The sequence below is a fragment of the Ursus americanus genome, chromosome 7 (assembly GCF_024610735.1).
Source record: "Ursus americanus isolate L20-20 chromosome 7, mUrsAme1.1.p, whole genome shotgun sequence".
Lineage (NCBI taxonomy): Eukaryota > Metazoa > Chordata > Mammalia > Carnivora > Ursidae > Ursus > Ursus americanus.
Window position 1 is genome coordinate 29,988,737 of NC_142133.1, and position 15,286 is coordinate 30,004,022.

The following is a 15,286-nucleotide window of genomic DNA, read 5'->3' on the forward strand; positions in this document are numbered from 1 at the left end:
GTTTTCCATAGTGGCTACACCAATTTATACTCCCACCAACAGTGAACAAGGGTTCCCTTTTCTCCACATCTTTGTCAAACTTTATAATCTCTTTTTTGATAAAAGACATCCTAATAGGTATGAGGTGTTCTCAGATTGTGGTTTTGATTTGCATTTCCCAGATGATTAGTGATGTTGAGCATCTTTTCATGTACCTGTTGGCCATCTGCATGTCCTCTTTGGAAAAATGTCTTTTCAGGTCCTGTGCTCATTTTTTAATTGAATTATTTGATTTCTTTTGTTATTGATTTGTATTTACTCCTCATATTTTAGATATTAACTCCTTATCAGGTATATGATTTTCAAATATTTTCTCCCATTCATAGATTGCCTTTGCATTATTTTGACTATTTCATTTGCTGTACAGAAGCTTTTTCGTTTGACATAGTCCCATTTATTTTATTTTGTCTTTTTTTTTTTTTTTAATGTGTGGCTTGAATCCATGACCATGAGATCGAGACCTGAGCCAAGATCAGGAGTAAGATACTCAACTGACTGAGCCACCCAGGCACTTATATTGTAGTTTTTGTGGCCTATGCTACAATATAAGCCACCCACTTATATTGTAGTTTTTGTGGCCTATGCTTTTGTTGTCTTATAAAAACAAAAACAACACACAAAAAAACCATCACTAAGACCAATGTCAAAGAGCTTTTTCTTGATGTTTTCTTCTAGAAGTTTTATGGTTTCAGGTCTTACATTTAAGTCTTCAATTCATTTAGTTAGTTTTAGTAAGTGGTGTAAGGTCCAGGTTCACTCTTTTGCAAGTGGATATCCAATTTTCCTACCACTACTTATTGAAAAGACTATCCTCTCCCCATTGTATGTTCTTGGTCGAAGATTAGTTGACCCTATACATGTGGATTCATTTCTGGGCCCTTTATTCTGTTCCATTGATTTATATGCCTGTTTTTATCCCAGTACCACCCATAAAATGGAATATAATGTAAACACTGAAGAAATGATATAGACTTAATGTTTACTGATATGGAAAACTATGTTATATTGTTGAATAAAAAAACTCAGGTTATAAACAAAAAGTACAATATACGCACACACATATTCACATAGAGAGGTATTTTAAAGGATGTTCATTTCTAGACTGGAAGATTTCAAGTGGATTTTACTTTTGTTCTTTATACTTTATGGTATTGCTTACTTTCTATTGTAGTATTATTTATTCTTACAATCAAAATATTTTATTTTCATCTAAGGTCTTGCTGAATCACCTTGAATTTGCTAACAAAATATCCTTTCCTTTACATTCATATAATTCAGGCCCTGTTTCAGGTCTTCATTATTTCTCACATAGCCATGTAATAACAATAGTTACTCTGTCTTAACAGTAATAACACATGATATCTGTATACTATTTACCAGTTTACAAAGTCTTTCAGTACATTGTCCCTAGATCCAAAAACAACCTTACAAGTAAAGAAATATGAAGAAAATCTACCTTTACTTGGGTGAATTGAGGCAGAGGTAAAAAGATGGAGATAAAGTCAGTGGGATCCAAAAATCTAAAGAGCGTTATAATTTCTGAACCGTGATGTCAACATGCACAGATATTGGTCAAATAGTAAAACCTTCCCTCAACACACTAATACGCCTGTTCAATTTGACAGAACAAAATACAAAATACAGATGATAAATAACAGAAGATTCATACTTTTGAAGTAATTAGAAAGATTTTTTTCATAATCAGTGGAAGCATAATTTAAATGAACGATGCAAAGCTAGAATTTAAACAACAAATTCATTCCAAAGACAAGTGACCTAAAGCCGTGAACCCATTTTAACATCTGAACCATCAAAGCTTAAACTACAAAAATGTCTTCATTGTGCAGAATATTCAGGTAAAAGAGCCTTCCAGAATTTTTTTGTTTTCAAGGAGCTTTTGCTTTATAGCTTCTTTGACAACAATGAGGTTTCTGTGGAGCAGAATATGCTAGGAAACCAGAAAAGGAATACCAACTTCATCTGATCTCACTGACATTGTGATAAAAGATAAGAAACTGATTATATGTATCTCATAACTGATGTATCAGCTATAAGAAACTGATACAGAGGGGCGCCCAGGTGGCACAGTCTTTGAGCATCTGCCTTCGGCTCAGGGCGTGATCCCAGCGTTATGGGATTGAGCCCCACATCGGGCTCCTCTGCTATGAGTCTGCTTCTTCCTCTCCCACTCCCCCTGCTTGTACCCCCTCTCGCTGGCTGTCTCTATCTCTGTCAAATAAATAAATAAAATCTTAAAAAAAAAAAAAAGAAAGAAACTGATACAGAGCACAGGGATCTATAAGGAACTGGCCAATTTTACTGCTGTTAGCTAATAAATGGGAGGATTAAAGTGTAGGTGAATTTATAACCCCTTGGATCAACTTTGCACTGTGGTTACTTTAAAAATACAAGTAAGAACATTCATAATTTGTTACTTCACACTAAAACCTAAGGGATAAACTGAGCCCACTCAAAATCTATGGTACGTACTTTGCTCATGTCCTAGCTTCTGTAGCTGTACTTCAGAGGATGGATTAAAGAGATATTTAAGCTTATTAGATAGAAAGGTGTCATCCCCTCACATCAAGGTACATGAAGAGAAAAGTTCAAGAATTATAAATTCTTAGAAAACATAAAATATCCTTTGGGCCCTGGCAAGGAAAATGTCAACAAGTCAAAAGAGACTAGATGGCTATTGACCAGTTTCATGAAGGCAAAGCTGCAAGCCAAGATGGAATAATGCTTTCCCACCATGTGTCTAAAGCACAAATGACACTAATCCTTTTTAATGGTCACAAAAGCTGACAACTTACTCAGCCTTAGAACTGAAGGCACAAAATCATCTCTGGGAATGACTCACCATAAACAGGTCACGAGCACCAATGTCAACAGCTAACAGAAATGCCTTTTCAAATCTCTGGTACCTATAAAGAAGAAAAGAAATGTTATATGTTAGTTGTGAAAAAAAGCATAAAAGAAGAGAGCTGTTAGTTTAATGTATTTATGTGTTATTATTTTTTGTTCTTCTGATGGGAAAAATATTTTCAAACAGTAGGGAATTTGCCTGTTGGGATTTTCTGTATGTGAAATGTTACTGCACTTAGGAGGAGCTGAGGCAAAGAGCCTATAGAGGCCTTCAATGCAACTTTAACGATAAGCAGAACCCAGAGGACGTGCTGCTGAATATCAGCAAAAGCTGGCTTAGGAAATAGGTCTCTCATAATTCTTAACTTTATTGTGTTTTATAAGAGAGAAGTATGAGGATATGGAGAATATAACAGGATAAAAGTAATTAACAAATCAAATAATTACACTTTTGAGTTTCTTAGGTAAAAGGTGAGAAGTCAAATGTATTATTACATAAGTCATGTTTGTGAGTTTTGGAAAAAATACATTCTAGAATGTTCTAAAATGACAATAATAAATGGTTCCTAAATATTTTGAAGTATTTTCTAAGTATTTTCTAAATATAACAAGTATTACTTGTTAACTTTTTTTTTCACAATCATACTCTTTTTCCCTGAAGTATAACTTTGATAATTCTTTATGGTGAAGTTTAAGTTTATGCTAAGATATATAAAAATTACAGTTTAAATTAATTACCCTTACAGAATGTTTAAGATCTTGAGAGCAAAGCATGTCACGATCATATACTTTTGCACAGAGGTTTAGAAGAAAAGGTCTTTTTTGGTCTAAATGCTGAGATTTACATAGATATAATTGTGAGTTTTTCTGACTCCAGAAACAAGCAGTTAAGTAACCAAGTTGTTCTCTGTTCTCTATTTCATATTGTGAAATATGATAGTATAAAATATAAAGATTTCAACTAAAACATATCAGAAATATGGAACATTAGTTATTACTAACAGATTACATACATTTTATTAATAAAATAGCTACAAGAAGTAAAGTCCAAATAAAAAATTAATGACTATTATCCATAATCTCCGCCTTTGCCCTTCTTACTAGCCTCTTCAGTATTTGCCTGAATCCTTTCCAACTACGGAAGATCAGATGGCAATTGTGTTTATTTTTGTTCCAGGAAGCTTACAGATTCATTATATACTCAGTGGAGGTAGGATGTAAAGAGAAAGAGGACAGGGGATTATAGCAAGTTGTACTACTTGTTCATACAGTCATTGCTATTTTGCATATGATCCCACTACACCAAAACTTTTCTGGCAGTAGTAATTGTCCATCTTCTAATGATCAAACGAATGATAAATTCTCCTCTTGTGTGCCCTTCTGGCCACATCCGATCCCATAAATTTCCCCCTTCTTGAAACCCTCTCTTTTCTTGCATTTGGAGATGCCATTCTTTTGTTTCCCAATTTCTGGCATTTCATCTTCTTAGTCTCCTTTCCTAGTTTGTTTTTCTCTGACTACTCCATGAAGGTGGTGTAGTATCATACTCTTTTATTTACACTCACTACTCTAGTCTCCCCACTAACCTTACCCACTCTCACAAATCTCTAGGATCCCTATCTTTCCTAAGCTCGAAACTCTTATTTCCAGGTACTTTGAATTTAAAATGTCTAACATGTTCATTGATACATCAAGTTGGCAATCATATATAGGATAAATTAAAATTGGAGAGAGTGATATTAAGAGGGGCAAGATAGGATGAATTCTTCTTTCCAGGTGAGAGGTAATGAAGGACACTATGATATAAAAAGAATAGGCATTGGCATCTGGCATGTTCAACCAGAAATACCAAAGGGAGCTCCCAACTAGACTGCCTATAAAACACATATTAAAGTACATCACAGAATTCTAAAAAAAGTAAGAAAATTTCTCCAAGGGTCCCATAGTCTCAATCAAAAAATAGCAACCAAATGAAATCCTTTCATTAAAACTAGAGCAAAGATCCCTGAACAGAGAGCAAATACTGGGATGTAGGGAGAGGCAGAACTACTCTAAGGGCCATTGCATTCAAGAGACCGAGCTCTGAACAAGTCTCAAGGTGAAGGTTCTAAGCCCAAGACTTCTGATTAAGCCAGGGGTTAAAATATTCCCAGGATATAGTGCGCCTATCTTTCACATAAAGAATAGGAAAAAAAAAAAATCATGTCTGGATTAAAGCTTTTTTTTTTTTTTTTTTTTAAGTAGTCTCTACAACCCCAAGTTCTACAGTCCCATGCTCCACCAAATGAGCCAGCCAGGCGCCCCTGGATTAAAGCATTTTTGATAGAAAGCCCCAGGATTACCATCAATTAGAATAAAACAAATATGAGTTCATGATTAAAATTACCAAATGCAGGGGCACCTGGATGTCTCAGTTGGTTAGGTGTAAGACTTTTGATTTCAGCCCAGGTCATGATCTCAGGTCATGAGATGGAGCCCTCTGTCAGACTCCCTGCAGGGAGCCTACTTGGGATTCTCTCTCTCTCCCTCTGCCCCTCCCCCTGCTTGTGTGCTCTCTCTAAAATAAGTAAATCTTAAAAACAAAACAAAACAAAACAACGAACCCAATGCAAAGAAAACAAGCTACTATGATGGAAAATAATTTCATAGGTTTTTTCTTATGGTATCTTATAGTTCATATATGCTTTCTTTACTCCTTTTTAAAAAGTTTTTTATTTAAATTCAATTTAATTAACATATACTGTATTATTAGTTTCAGAGGTAGAATTCAGTGATTCGTCAGTTCCATACAATACCCACTGCTCATTACTTCAAGTGCCCTCCTTAATGCCCATCACCCAGTTACTCTATCCTCCCACAGACCTCCCCTCCAGCAACCCTCAATTTGTTTCCTATAGTTAAGAGTCTCCTATGGTTTGCCTCCCTCTCTGTTTTCCTCTTTTTCCTTCCCCTCCCCTATGTTCATCTGTTTTGTTTCTTCAATTCCACATATGACTGAAATCATACAGTATTTGTCTTTCTCTGACTTATTTCACTTAGCATAATATCCTCTAGGTCCATCCACATCATTGTCAATGGCAAGATTTCATTCTTTTTGATAGCTGAGTAATATTCCAGTGTGTGTGTGTGTGTGTGTGTGTGTGTGTGTGTGTGTGTGTGTGTGTGTATACCACCTCTTCTTTATCCATTCATCTGTTGATGGACATCTGGGCTCTTTCCATAGTTTGGCTATTATGGACATTGCTGCTATAAACATTGGGGTGCATGTGCCCCTTCAAGTCACTATGGTTGTATCCTTTGGATAAATACCTAGTAGTGCAATTGCTGGGTCATACGGTAGTTCTATTTTTAACTTGTTGAGGAACCTCCATAGTGTTTTCCAGAGTGGCTGCACCAGCTTGCATTCCCACCAGCAGTGTGAGAGGGTTCCTCTTTGTCTGCATCCTTGCCAACATCTGCTGTTTCCTGAGTTGTTAATTTTAACCATTCTGACAGGTATCATTGAGGTCGGATCTCGTTGTAGTTTTGATTTGTACTTACTTGATGTTGAATGATGTTGAACACTTTTTCATGTGTCTGTTGGCCATCTGTATGTCTTCTTTGGAGAAATGTCTGTTCAGGTCTTCTGCCCATTTCTTGATCGAATTTTTTGTTTTTTGGGTGTTAAGTTTGCTAAGTTCTTTATAGATTTTGGATACTAGCCCTTTATATGATAAGACATTTGCCTTTTCATTTTGTTAACTATTTCCTTTGCTGTGCAAAAGCTTTTTATCTTGATGAAGCCCCAATATTTCATTTTTGCTTTTGCTTCTTTTGCACTTTCCTCACTTATTTTCATTCTTTTTATTTTGTTCTCATTTGGGTAATTTCAAAAGACTTGTCTTCTACCTCAGAGATTCTTTCTTAGGATCCTGTCTGCTACTGATGCTTTCTACTACATGTTTCATGTCATCTAATGTATTCTTTACCTCCAGAAACTTTTTGGTCCTTTTTTCTTTAATGATTTCTATCTTTGTAAAGTTCTCATTTTGTTTGTGTGTTGTTTTTCTTATCTTATCGTCTTTCTTTGTTGTATCTCCTTAAGCTTCCTTAAAAAAACTATTTAGATTTAATTCTTTATTGGGTAAATCACAGACCTCCATTTCTCTGGGGATATTTACAAGAAAATTATCGTGTTTCTCTGGTGGTATTACGATCCTTGATTTTTCATGCTTCTTGAAGTCTTACCAACTAGGTTAAGGAATGAAATAGCTTCTATTAGCCCCGTGGGGACTGTGAGTTTTTCTCAGAACCTTTCTATGGATACACCTGCTCCACACTTCTGTTCCCTCCTGAGGAGGAATTCTTAAGGTTGTATGCCTTCTCTCTATTCTGTAACCCTAGACCAGATGATGAGAGCCTCCTGTTTGCTTTCCTTAGGGCAGTCCTTAATGCTCAAGTTTGTGTTCTTTTTCTTAATATTGCAGAGTCAGGCCAGCTTTGTGTGTGTGATTAGTAGCAGTTGCAAAGGCTCCTCTCGTCACCCTGGTGTTGAGTATAGAGAGCTGGCCATTGGGAGTGGGGGCACACATGGAGCATTGGGGGTACCTGATGCCAGTTTTGGGGATCCATAGGCAAGGTCTCATCATGAGTTTGTGGACAGGCTTCCTGATAACAGTCTGTCAATCAGTTAGTAGGATCTGTGTCCCCCTGATGCCCTCTGAGAGCCATGACTACTGTTGTTCCAGCTGCTCCCCACCACCTAGTTATGCAACACACCTCAGTATTCTAGACGGGGTGAGAAAGAAGTGAGTCTCTGGCAGCACCCTTCACAGCTTGGGAAGTCAGGCAGATACTCACATGCTCTCACTTTTAGCCATGGGAGAAATCATGTGCTGAGAATTGTGGGCTCTTGGCACTGAGCTGTGCCATGTTGGGGAAGGGATGACACAGGTAAAGTGAAACTGCTCCCTTTACCCTACTCAGTGCATCTAAGCTCAGATTTTTTTTTTCCTTTTTGCTCCAGTGGTGTGCTGGAACTTCTCCACTGACTCCCAGACTTCCACAAAGGAACTCTTATTCATGGGTGATTGTCTGAATTAGTGTTGCTTGGGGGTAAGATGGTAGAAAACGCTTATTCTGCCATGTTGATGATGTCACTCTCACTCAAGAAGTTGTATAATTTCACCTTTTACATTGAGGGCTGTGAGTCATTCCAGGTATATTTGTGTTGGCATGAGGTAGAGGACAAGACTCATTTTTCCCCCATTTGGGTGTCCAGTTTATGTGACATCTTTTTTGGAAAAAACCATTGAATTACCTTACCAATTTAGTAAAAAAACACTTGTAGTAAGTTTTGAAATCAGGAAGCATGTGTTTTCTTTCTTCTTTTTCAAGATGGTTTGGGCTGTTTGGGGCCCTTTGCAATTTCATATAAATTTGTAAACTGCCTTTTTCTATTTCTGAAAAAAAAGCCATTGGAATTTTGGTAGGGGTTGCATTGAATCTGTAGACTGCTTTGGGTAGTGCTGCCATCTTAACAAGAGTAAGTTTTCTAATCCATGTACACAGGAGGTCCACATTTAAAGTCTTCTTTAATTGATTTTAGCAATGTTTTTCTGTTTTTAGTGTGTAAGACTTTGCCAGGTATAGAATTCTTTTATAGGTATATCTAAAAATTCTTTTCAACATATATATTGAAGTATTATTAACATACGGTGTTGTATTAGTTTCAGGTTTATAATAAAATGATTCCACAATTCCGTATATTACTCAATGCTCATCATGAAAAGTGTACTCTTAATTTTATCTCTTTCACCAAATCCCCCCAACCACCTGCCCTCTGGCAACCACCAGTGTGTTCTCTGTATTTTCTGTCTTTTTTCTTTGTTCATTTGTCTTATTTCTTTAATTCCTATATGAGTGAAATCATATGGCATTTGTCTTTCTCTGACTTATTTCACTTAGCATTATATCCTCTAGGTACATCTACATTGTAACAAATGGAAAGATCACATTCTTTTTTATGGCTGAGTAATATTCCATTATGTGTGTGTGTGTGTGTGTATATATATTTGGGATATTAATCTCTTATCAGATATATCATTTGCAAATATTAACTCTCATTCACTAGGCTGCCCTTTTGTTCTGTTGATGTTCTCCTTTGCTGTGCAAAAGTTTTTTATTTTGGTGTAGTCCCAATAGTTTAACTTTTGTTTCCCTTGCCTGAGGAGACATATGTACATATGTACAATATTGTTTCTCCAGCCTATGTTGACGATTTTTACTATCTGTGTTCACTTCTAGGAGTTTTATGGATTCAGGTCTCACATTTAGGTCTTTTTTTTTTTTTTTTTAGATTTTATTTATTTATTCGACAGAGATAGAGACAGCCAGCGAGAGAGGGAACACAAGCAGGGGGAGTGGGAGAGGAAGAAGCAGGCTCATAGCGGAGGAGCCTGATGTGGGGCTCGATCCCATAATGCCGGGATCACACCCTGAGCCAAAGGCAGACGCTTAACTGCTGTGTGACCCAGGCGCCCCTCACATTTAGGTCTTTAATCCACTTTGAGTTTATTTTGTGTATGGTGTAAGAAAGGGGTCCAGTTTCATTCCGCTGCATATAGCTGTCCAGATTTCCCAGCACCATTTGTTGAAGAGACTGTCTTTTCCCCATTGTATATTCTTGGTCTTCTTTGTTGTAGATTAATTGACCATAGAAGTATAGGTTTATTTCTGGTCTGTCTATTCTGTTCCATGGATCTATGCGCCTATTTTTGTACCAGTACCATACTCTTTTGATTACTACAGCTTTGTAGTATACCTAAAATCTGGGACTGTGATACCTCCAGTTTTTCTTTCTCAAAATTGCTTTGGTTACTCAGGTTCTTTGGTTCCATACAAATGTAAGGATCATTTGTTTTAGTTCTATGAACAGTGCCATTGGAATTTTGATAAGGATTGCATCAAATGTGTAGAATGCTTCGGGTAATATGCACATTTTCACAATATTGTTTCTTCTACTCCATGAGTGTAAAATAGCTTTCCATTTGTTTGTGTCATCTTTAATTTCTTTCATCAGTGTTTTATAGTTTTCAGAGTATAGGTCTTTCACTTTGTTGGTTGTTTATTTCTAGGTATTTTATTCTTTTTGGTGCAAATGTAAATGGGATTGTTTTCTTAAGTTCTCCTTCTGTTACTTCATAATTAGTGTACAGAAATGCAACAGATTTTTGTGTATTAATTTTGTATCATGTAAATTTACTGAATTCATTTATCAGTTCTGGCACTTATTTGGTGGTCTTTAGGGTTTTCTATATTTGATATCATGTTGTCTGCAAACATTGGAAGTTTTACTTCTTTACCCATTTGGATGCCTTTTATTTCGTTTTCTTGTCTAACTGCATGGCTAGGACTTCGAGTACTATGTTAAAAACTGTGGTGAGAGTGGACATCCTTATCTTGTTCCTGATGTTAGAGAAACATATGAAAAACCCACAACTAGCATCATGAGTTGAGAGCTTTTCTTCTAAGATCAAGTATAGAATTCTTGGTTTATGGTTTTCTTTGTACATTTTAAATGTCATCCCACCACTTTCTGACTTCCATGGTTTCTAATGAGAAATAAGCTGTTAGTCTTACTGAGGATCCTGTCTACAAGATAAATTACTTTCTGCTTTCCACTTTCAAGATTCTCTTTTTGGTTTTTGAATTTTGATTATAATGTGTTTTGATGTGGATCTTGTTGCACTGAATTTCATCATGTTTCTTCGATATGTAGATTCATGCTGCTATTCAGAATTTTCTTTTAAGACTCCCATAATGCATATACTTGATGGCATCCCACAAGTTGCTCAGGTTCTATTCATTTTTCTTAATTCTTTTTTTCTATCTGCTCCTCTAACTTGATAACTGTCCTATTTTAACATTCAGATTCTTCTGCCTGCTCAAATCTGTTGAGCCAATCTAGTGAATTTTTCATTTCAGCTATTATATTTTACAGCTTAAATTTTTCTATTTGATTCCTTTCTGTAATTTTGGTCTCTTTATTGTATTCTCTGTCTGGTAAGACATCATCCTTTTGGTTCATTGTCTATGGTTTCCTTTAGCTCTTTGAGCTCATTTAAGCTCATAGTTGATATAAAGTCTTTGTCTAATAAGCCCCACGCTTGGGCTTCCCCTGGGATGCTGTTGACTTTATTTTTTTTCTTGTGAATGGGCCATACTTGCTTGCTTTTTTGTATATATTGCCTTTCAATATATATATTTTTGAAATTAGACATTTTGAATATCATAATGTGGTAACTCTGGAAATCAGATTCTTCCCCTCTCCAGGTTGTGCTGTGCTGTTGAGCACTCATCCTTTTGTTTACTGACATTCCCAAACTGTTTTTGCAAGGCCTATATTCTTTGTCATGTGTGATCACCAACATCTCTGTTTCATTATCTCAGCAATCAGCCAGATATTTTTAAAACTCCTGACAGATGACCTGATAGGTCTTTTTTTAAATCCTAAAGCAACAAACAAACAACTCTCCCAGTCTTTGTAGACTAGTTTGGTGTTAGGACACTCCTTCATTGCTTAGCCAAGTTACTTACATACAATTCTGTCTTATCCTTCCCTGCTTGTTTATGCAGAACCCAAGGTTTTCCAGAGGTTTATAAGATTCAGGTCTTATGAGGTTCAGGTCCAGAGTTTCAGGTCTTTTTGAGCATGCATCCAGTTTTAGGCATGTGTGTTGCACCTGTGATTCCCTGGTATATGTGGTAGCCCTTCAAGGACCTTATTCCCCAAATATCTTCTCCTCAGTCTTCTCCTCCTGAGATCTGTTGGTCCAACTGCTGCTTTCACCATTCTCCATCTCTTGCCTGAGACAGCTATGCATATTATATGTCTTTAAATGCTTTTGACATATGTGAATGCTTTTGCCAGAGATGCTGTTACAGCCTGTTGGAGGCAAAACAAAACCAAGCCTCCGCACTGGTCCCTCTGGAAACCACAAGACTGGTCAAAATGCAAAACGCATAACCACAGTTTTTTAGAACAAGGTCCATCATGGCCCTCTGGCACCAGCTAGGTAACAAAAGAAATGCTGACCATTGTCTTCATGGCCACTGTCATACTGGGGAATGCCATACTGGAGATGGTAGACAGGTAAACAAAAATGCAGTACTGCCTTCTTACCAATATTTAACATCCTCTGTCTTTATTAAGCACTTTCCTGATTGTTATAAGTTTTTAAATTAGATTCTAGAGTTAAAGTTAATTCTGTCAGTTTTGTTTGCTTAATGATTGCTTCAGTGGAAGGACTGATTCTTGGAGCTCCCTACTCTGCTGTTTTCATGTCATCTCTCCCACTTCTATTTATAGACCTCAATGTGGCATTCATGAGAATATCTCTCTCAGATCTCCTACTGCAGGGAGTATAACTGACTGACAGCCCCAGCTGCTGCATTTTGAAATGTATCATTGTGTTTTCCTGTTAAGGCTACACTTTCCACAAGCTGCTCCTGGGCAGTGACTGCAGTTGAGATACTAAGGCAGTCCCATTCCTGGGTGACATGGGATTCTTCAGATGGGCAACACTGGCTTGACGACTTCTGATAGCCTTAGAACTTTCTTTAGAACTGTTCTGTGGTGTACTTTGGTGGGTGATGGAGGCTGTGGATGGGCAATACTTACTAAGTAGACACTGGAATAGGCTGATTACTACTAAGTTATATTTATGCCCTAAGGAAGCATAATGAGAGACTGAGTGCTCTTTTCTTTTCATTTCTTTCTTTTTTCTGAGTATTATTTTCAAACAATTACTAGCCAGAGAGCCACTCTGGTAGCTTACAGAGGTCCTTATCTTCTGCATTTGAAAAGCAGACACAGTTGACAGGGGAGAGACCTAACTGTTAGAGTCACAGATTTTTAGAGACATTTGGATGTACCACCAAGGCAGGCAAGTCTACTTTGCTAGTCAATGCCCTGTTTAAAAATACCTGGGATCTTGATATCTGGGATAGGTACATCTGGATATATGCCTTTGATAGTGTTGACAGTACAGACCCCCTGAATCTGAGCTAGCATTTCCACTGTGGTAGAAGATTCTGTAGAAACCTCTCCCCACAATCCAACAAATATTCCGTCCCCTCAGGAAATGCCCCTACCCCTCTCCTGGCTGCCAGCCTGATAACTGGGGTTAAACCTCAGCACAATCCAGTTGGAAACATGCTAGATATGATAAACTAGGAGACCACACACTAAAGAATTGCAAGATTTAGCCAGCATGTGTCAGTAAGAAAAGGGGACTTGGAATGGAAGATAGGATACATAAGAATTCATTAATGTGGGGGCACTCTTTCAAGACATGGAATTTAACATCCTATCAAGGACTCCAGGGGGCTGGAATAAATTGCTAGTGGAATGGCTTTTAAAAGCCTGCGGGAAAAAAAACAACAACCCACAATGGCCAATACTCAATGCAGTGGAAATGCCTGGCGATGGCAAATAGTCCAAAAAGAAAGAAAGTGGATAGTGGTGAGGGAGAGGATGAATACTATTTGTAGCCATGAGATGAAATGCAGTGACAATGGATATAGTTTAATCTTACTAACTTCCCTGTCTCCAATCAGTTTCCACAGAGTAGCTGTTCTCTGAACCTATGTGGAAAAATAGATCTGTACATTGGTATTCATGAGAATGCACCTCTGAGATCTCTGACTTCAGGAAACAAAATAGATCAACAGCTTCAGCTATTGTGATCTGAAATTCATCACTGCACCTACACTGAGGCTGCATTCCCCCAAGCTGTACCCAGCCAATGAATGATGAAGCAGGGATTCTCAGGCAGGGCCATTCCTGGGAGACATGGACCTGTCTTGTCATCGTCTTTTGCCAAGCCTCGTGGAGTCTCACTCTATCCATGCACAGTTTAGGGTTCCCCTAAGTTGACCCTTATGCAGATTTCTGGAGCTCCTTCTCTGCGCAGCACCTGCTTCTCCATGTCACAAAACCACAAATTCCAGTTGTCTCATCTTCCTGTCTTCATCTCCTCTGAACTCTGATCAAACTGACAAACTGCCATGTTCTGCTTGGGTTCCCCCCTCCTTGCTCTCTGGTTTAGAAAGTGCCCTCCATCGGAAAACTGGGAGATCATAAGATTGACCTCATTTGTTTTTCACTCTCAGGGATCAGACTCCTGCATTGTCAATCACTTAATCTCTAAAACAAATTTTAGTGCATTTGTCCGGTTTAATAGAGGTCTCTGGTGATAGGTCAGTCTGTTACTAGTTAACTATCACAGCTGACAGCAGAAGATCTCAGAAATAATATCTTCAAAAAATATTATAACCCCATCAACAACAGCAAAGTATCATTTATTGAGATCTTCTCTATACAAGTTACTATTCTAAGTACTTGCTATGTATTAACTCATGTAATCTTCATAACAACCCTATCAGATTGGTACTATTATTATCTTCCATTTAACGAAGAGAAAACTCAAGCACAGAGAGGTTAAGTAAAAGTTGCCATACAAAATACAGAATACCCAGTTAAATTTGACTTTCAGATAATGAATAATTCTTTATTTTTAAAAAATTTTAAAAGATTTTATTTATTTATCTATTTATTTGAGAGAGAGAGAGACAAAGAGAGAGAAGGAGCAGGGGTAGGGACAGAGGAAGAGGGACAAGCAGACTCCCTACTGAGCAGGGAGCCTGATGTGGGGCTTGATCCTAGGACCCTGGGCTCATGACCTGAGCTGAAAGAAGACGCTTAACCAACCGAGCCACCCAGGTACCCCAAATGATTCTGTAGTGTTTATATCCCATACGATATTTGGAACTTACTTATACTAGACAATTCTTTATTACCTGAAATTCACATGTAACTGGGCATTCTTTATTTTTATTTGCTAAATAAATCCGGCAACTTTAAACTTATTCAACCTCTTGCTACCTGTATAGCAATCTAGCTCCAAAGTTGCACCCTCTTCCATAGCACTGCTCTAATATAACTAGAAAAGAATGAACTAAATGCTGTAAGCTTATAGGTCCTTCTTTAGATCAGGTATCTGGTTCTTGGCTTTCTGAGTTCAAGATCAGAAATGCCATGTTGCATTCATTAAAAAGGAATGACCAAATAGCTTCCATGTTTGGCTCTACAAAGAGATGAGCCATCTCCCTCTTTGGCTTCTACAGCATGTTAGGGACCCAGAATTCTATCATTTTGAACTCTACAAGCTTTTAGATTAATATCATTCAAAAATCATCATAAGCTACACTGTCACCTATAAGTACATTTACTTTTATAGGGTGCTTACAAAATACCTGTAATGCCCAAGTTCCTGTGTTAGAACTCAAAGGATTAGAAAAACCAATGACGTTAGTTCTTGACCTTAAGCAACTCACAGTC

At 37.4% G+C, this 15,286-nt stretch overlaps 1 protein-coding gene across 8 annotated transcripts in view; it reads right to left on the reverse strand.

Annotated features, from left to right (window-relative positions):
* WDPCP (WD repeat containing planar cell polarity effector) overlaps positions 1-15,286 on the reverse strand; it is a 466,454-nt gene that overhangs the window by 184,130 nt on the left and 267,038 nt on the right. For all 8 annotated transcript variants that reach the window (XM_045788084.2, XM_045788088.2, XM_045788083.2 and 5 more), the window contains one exon: positions 2,900-2,963. In XM_045788084.2, the coding sequence (XP_045644040.1) occupies positions 2,900-2,963 (64 nt within the window). The remainder of the gene's footprint in view (positions 1-2,899; positions 2,964-15,286) is intronic.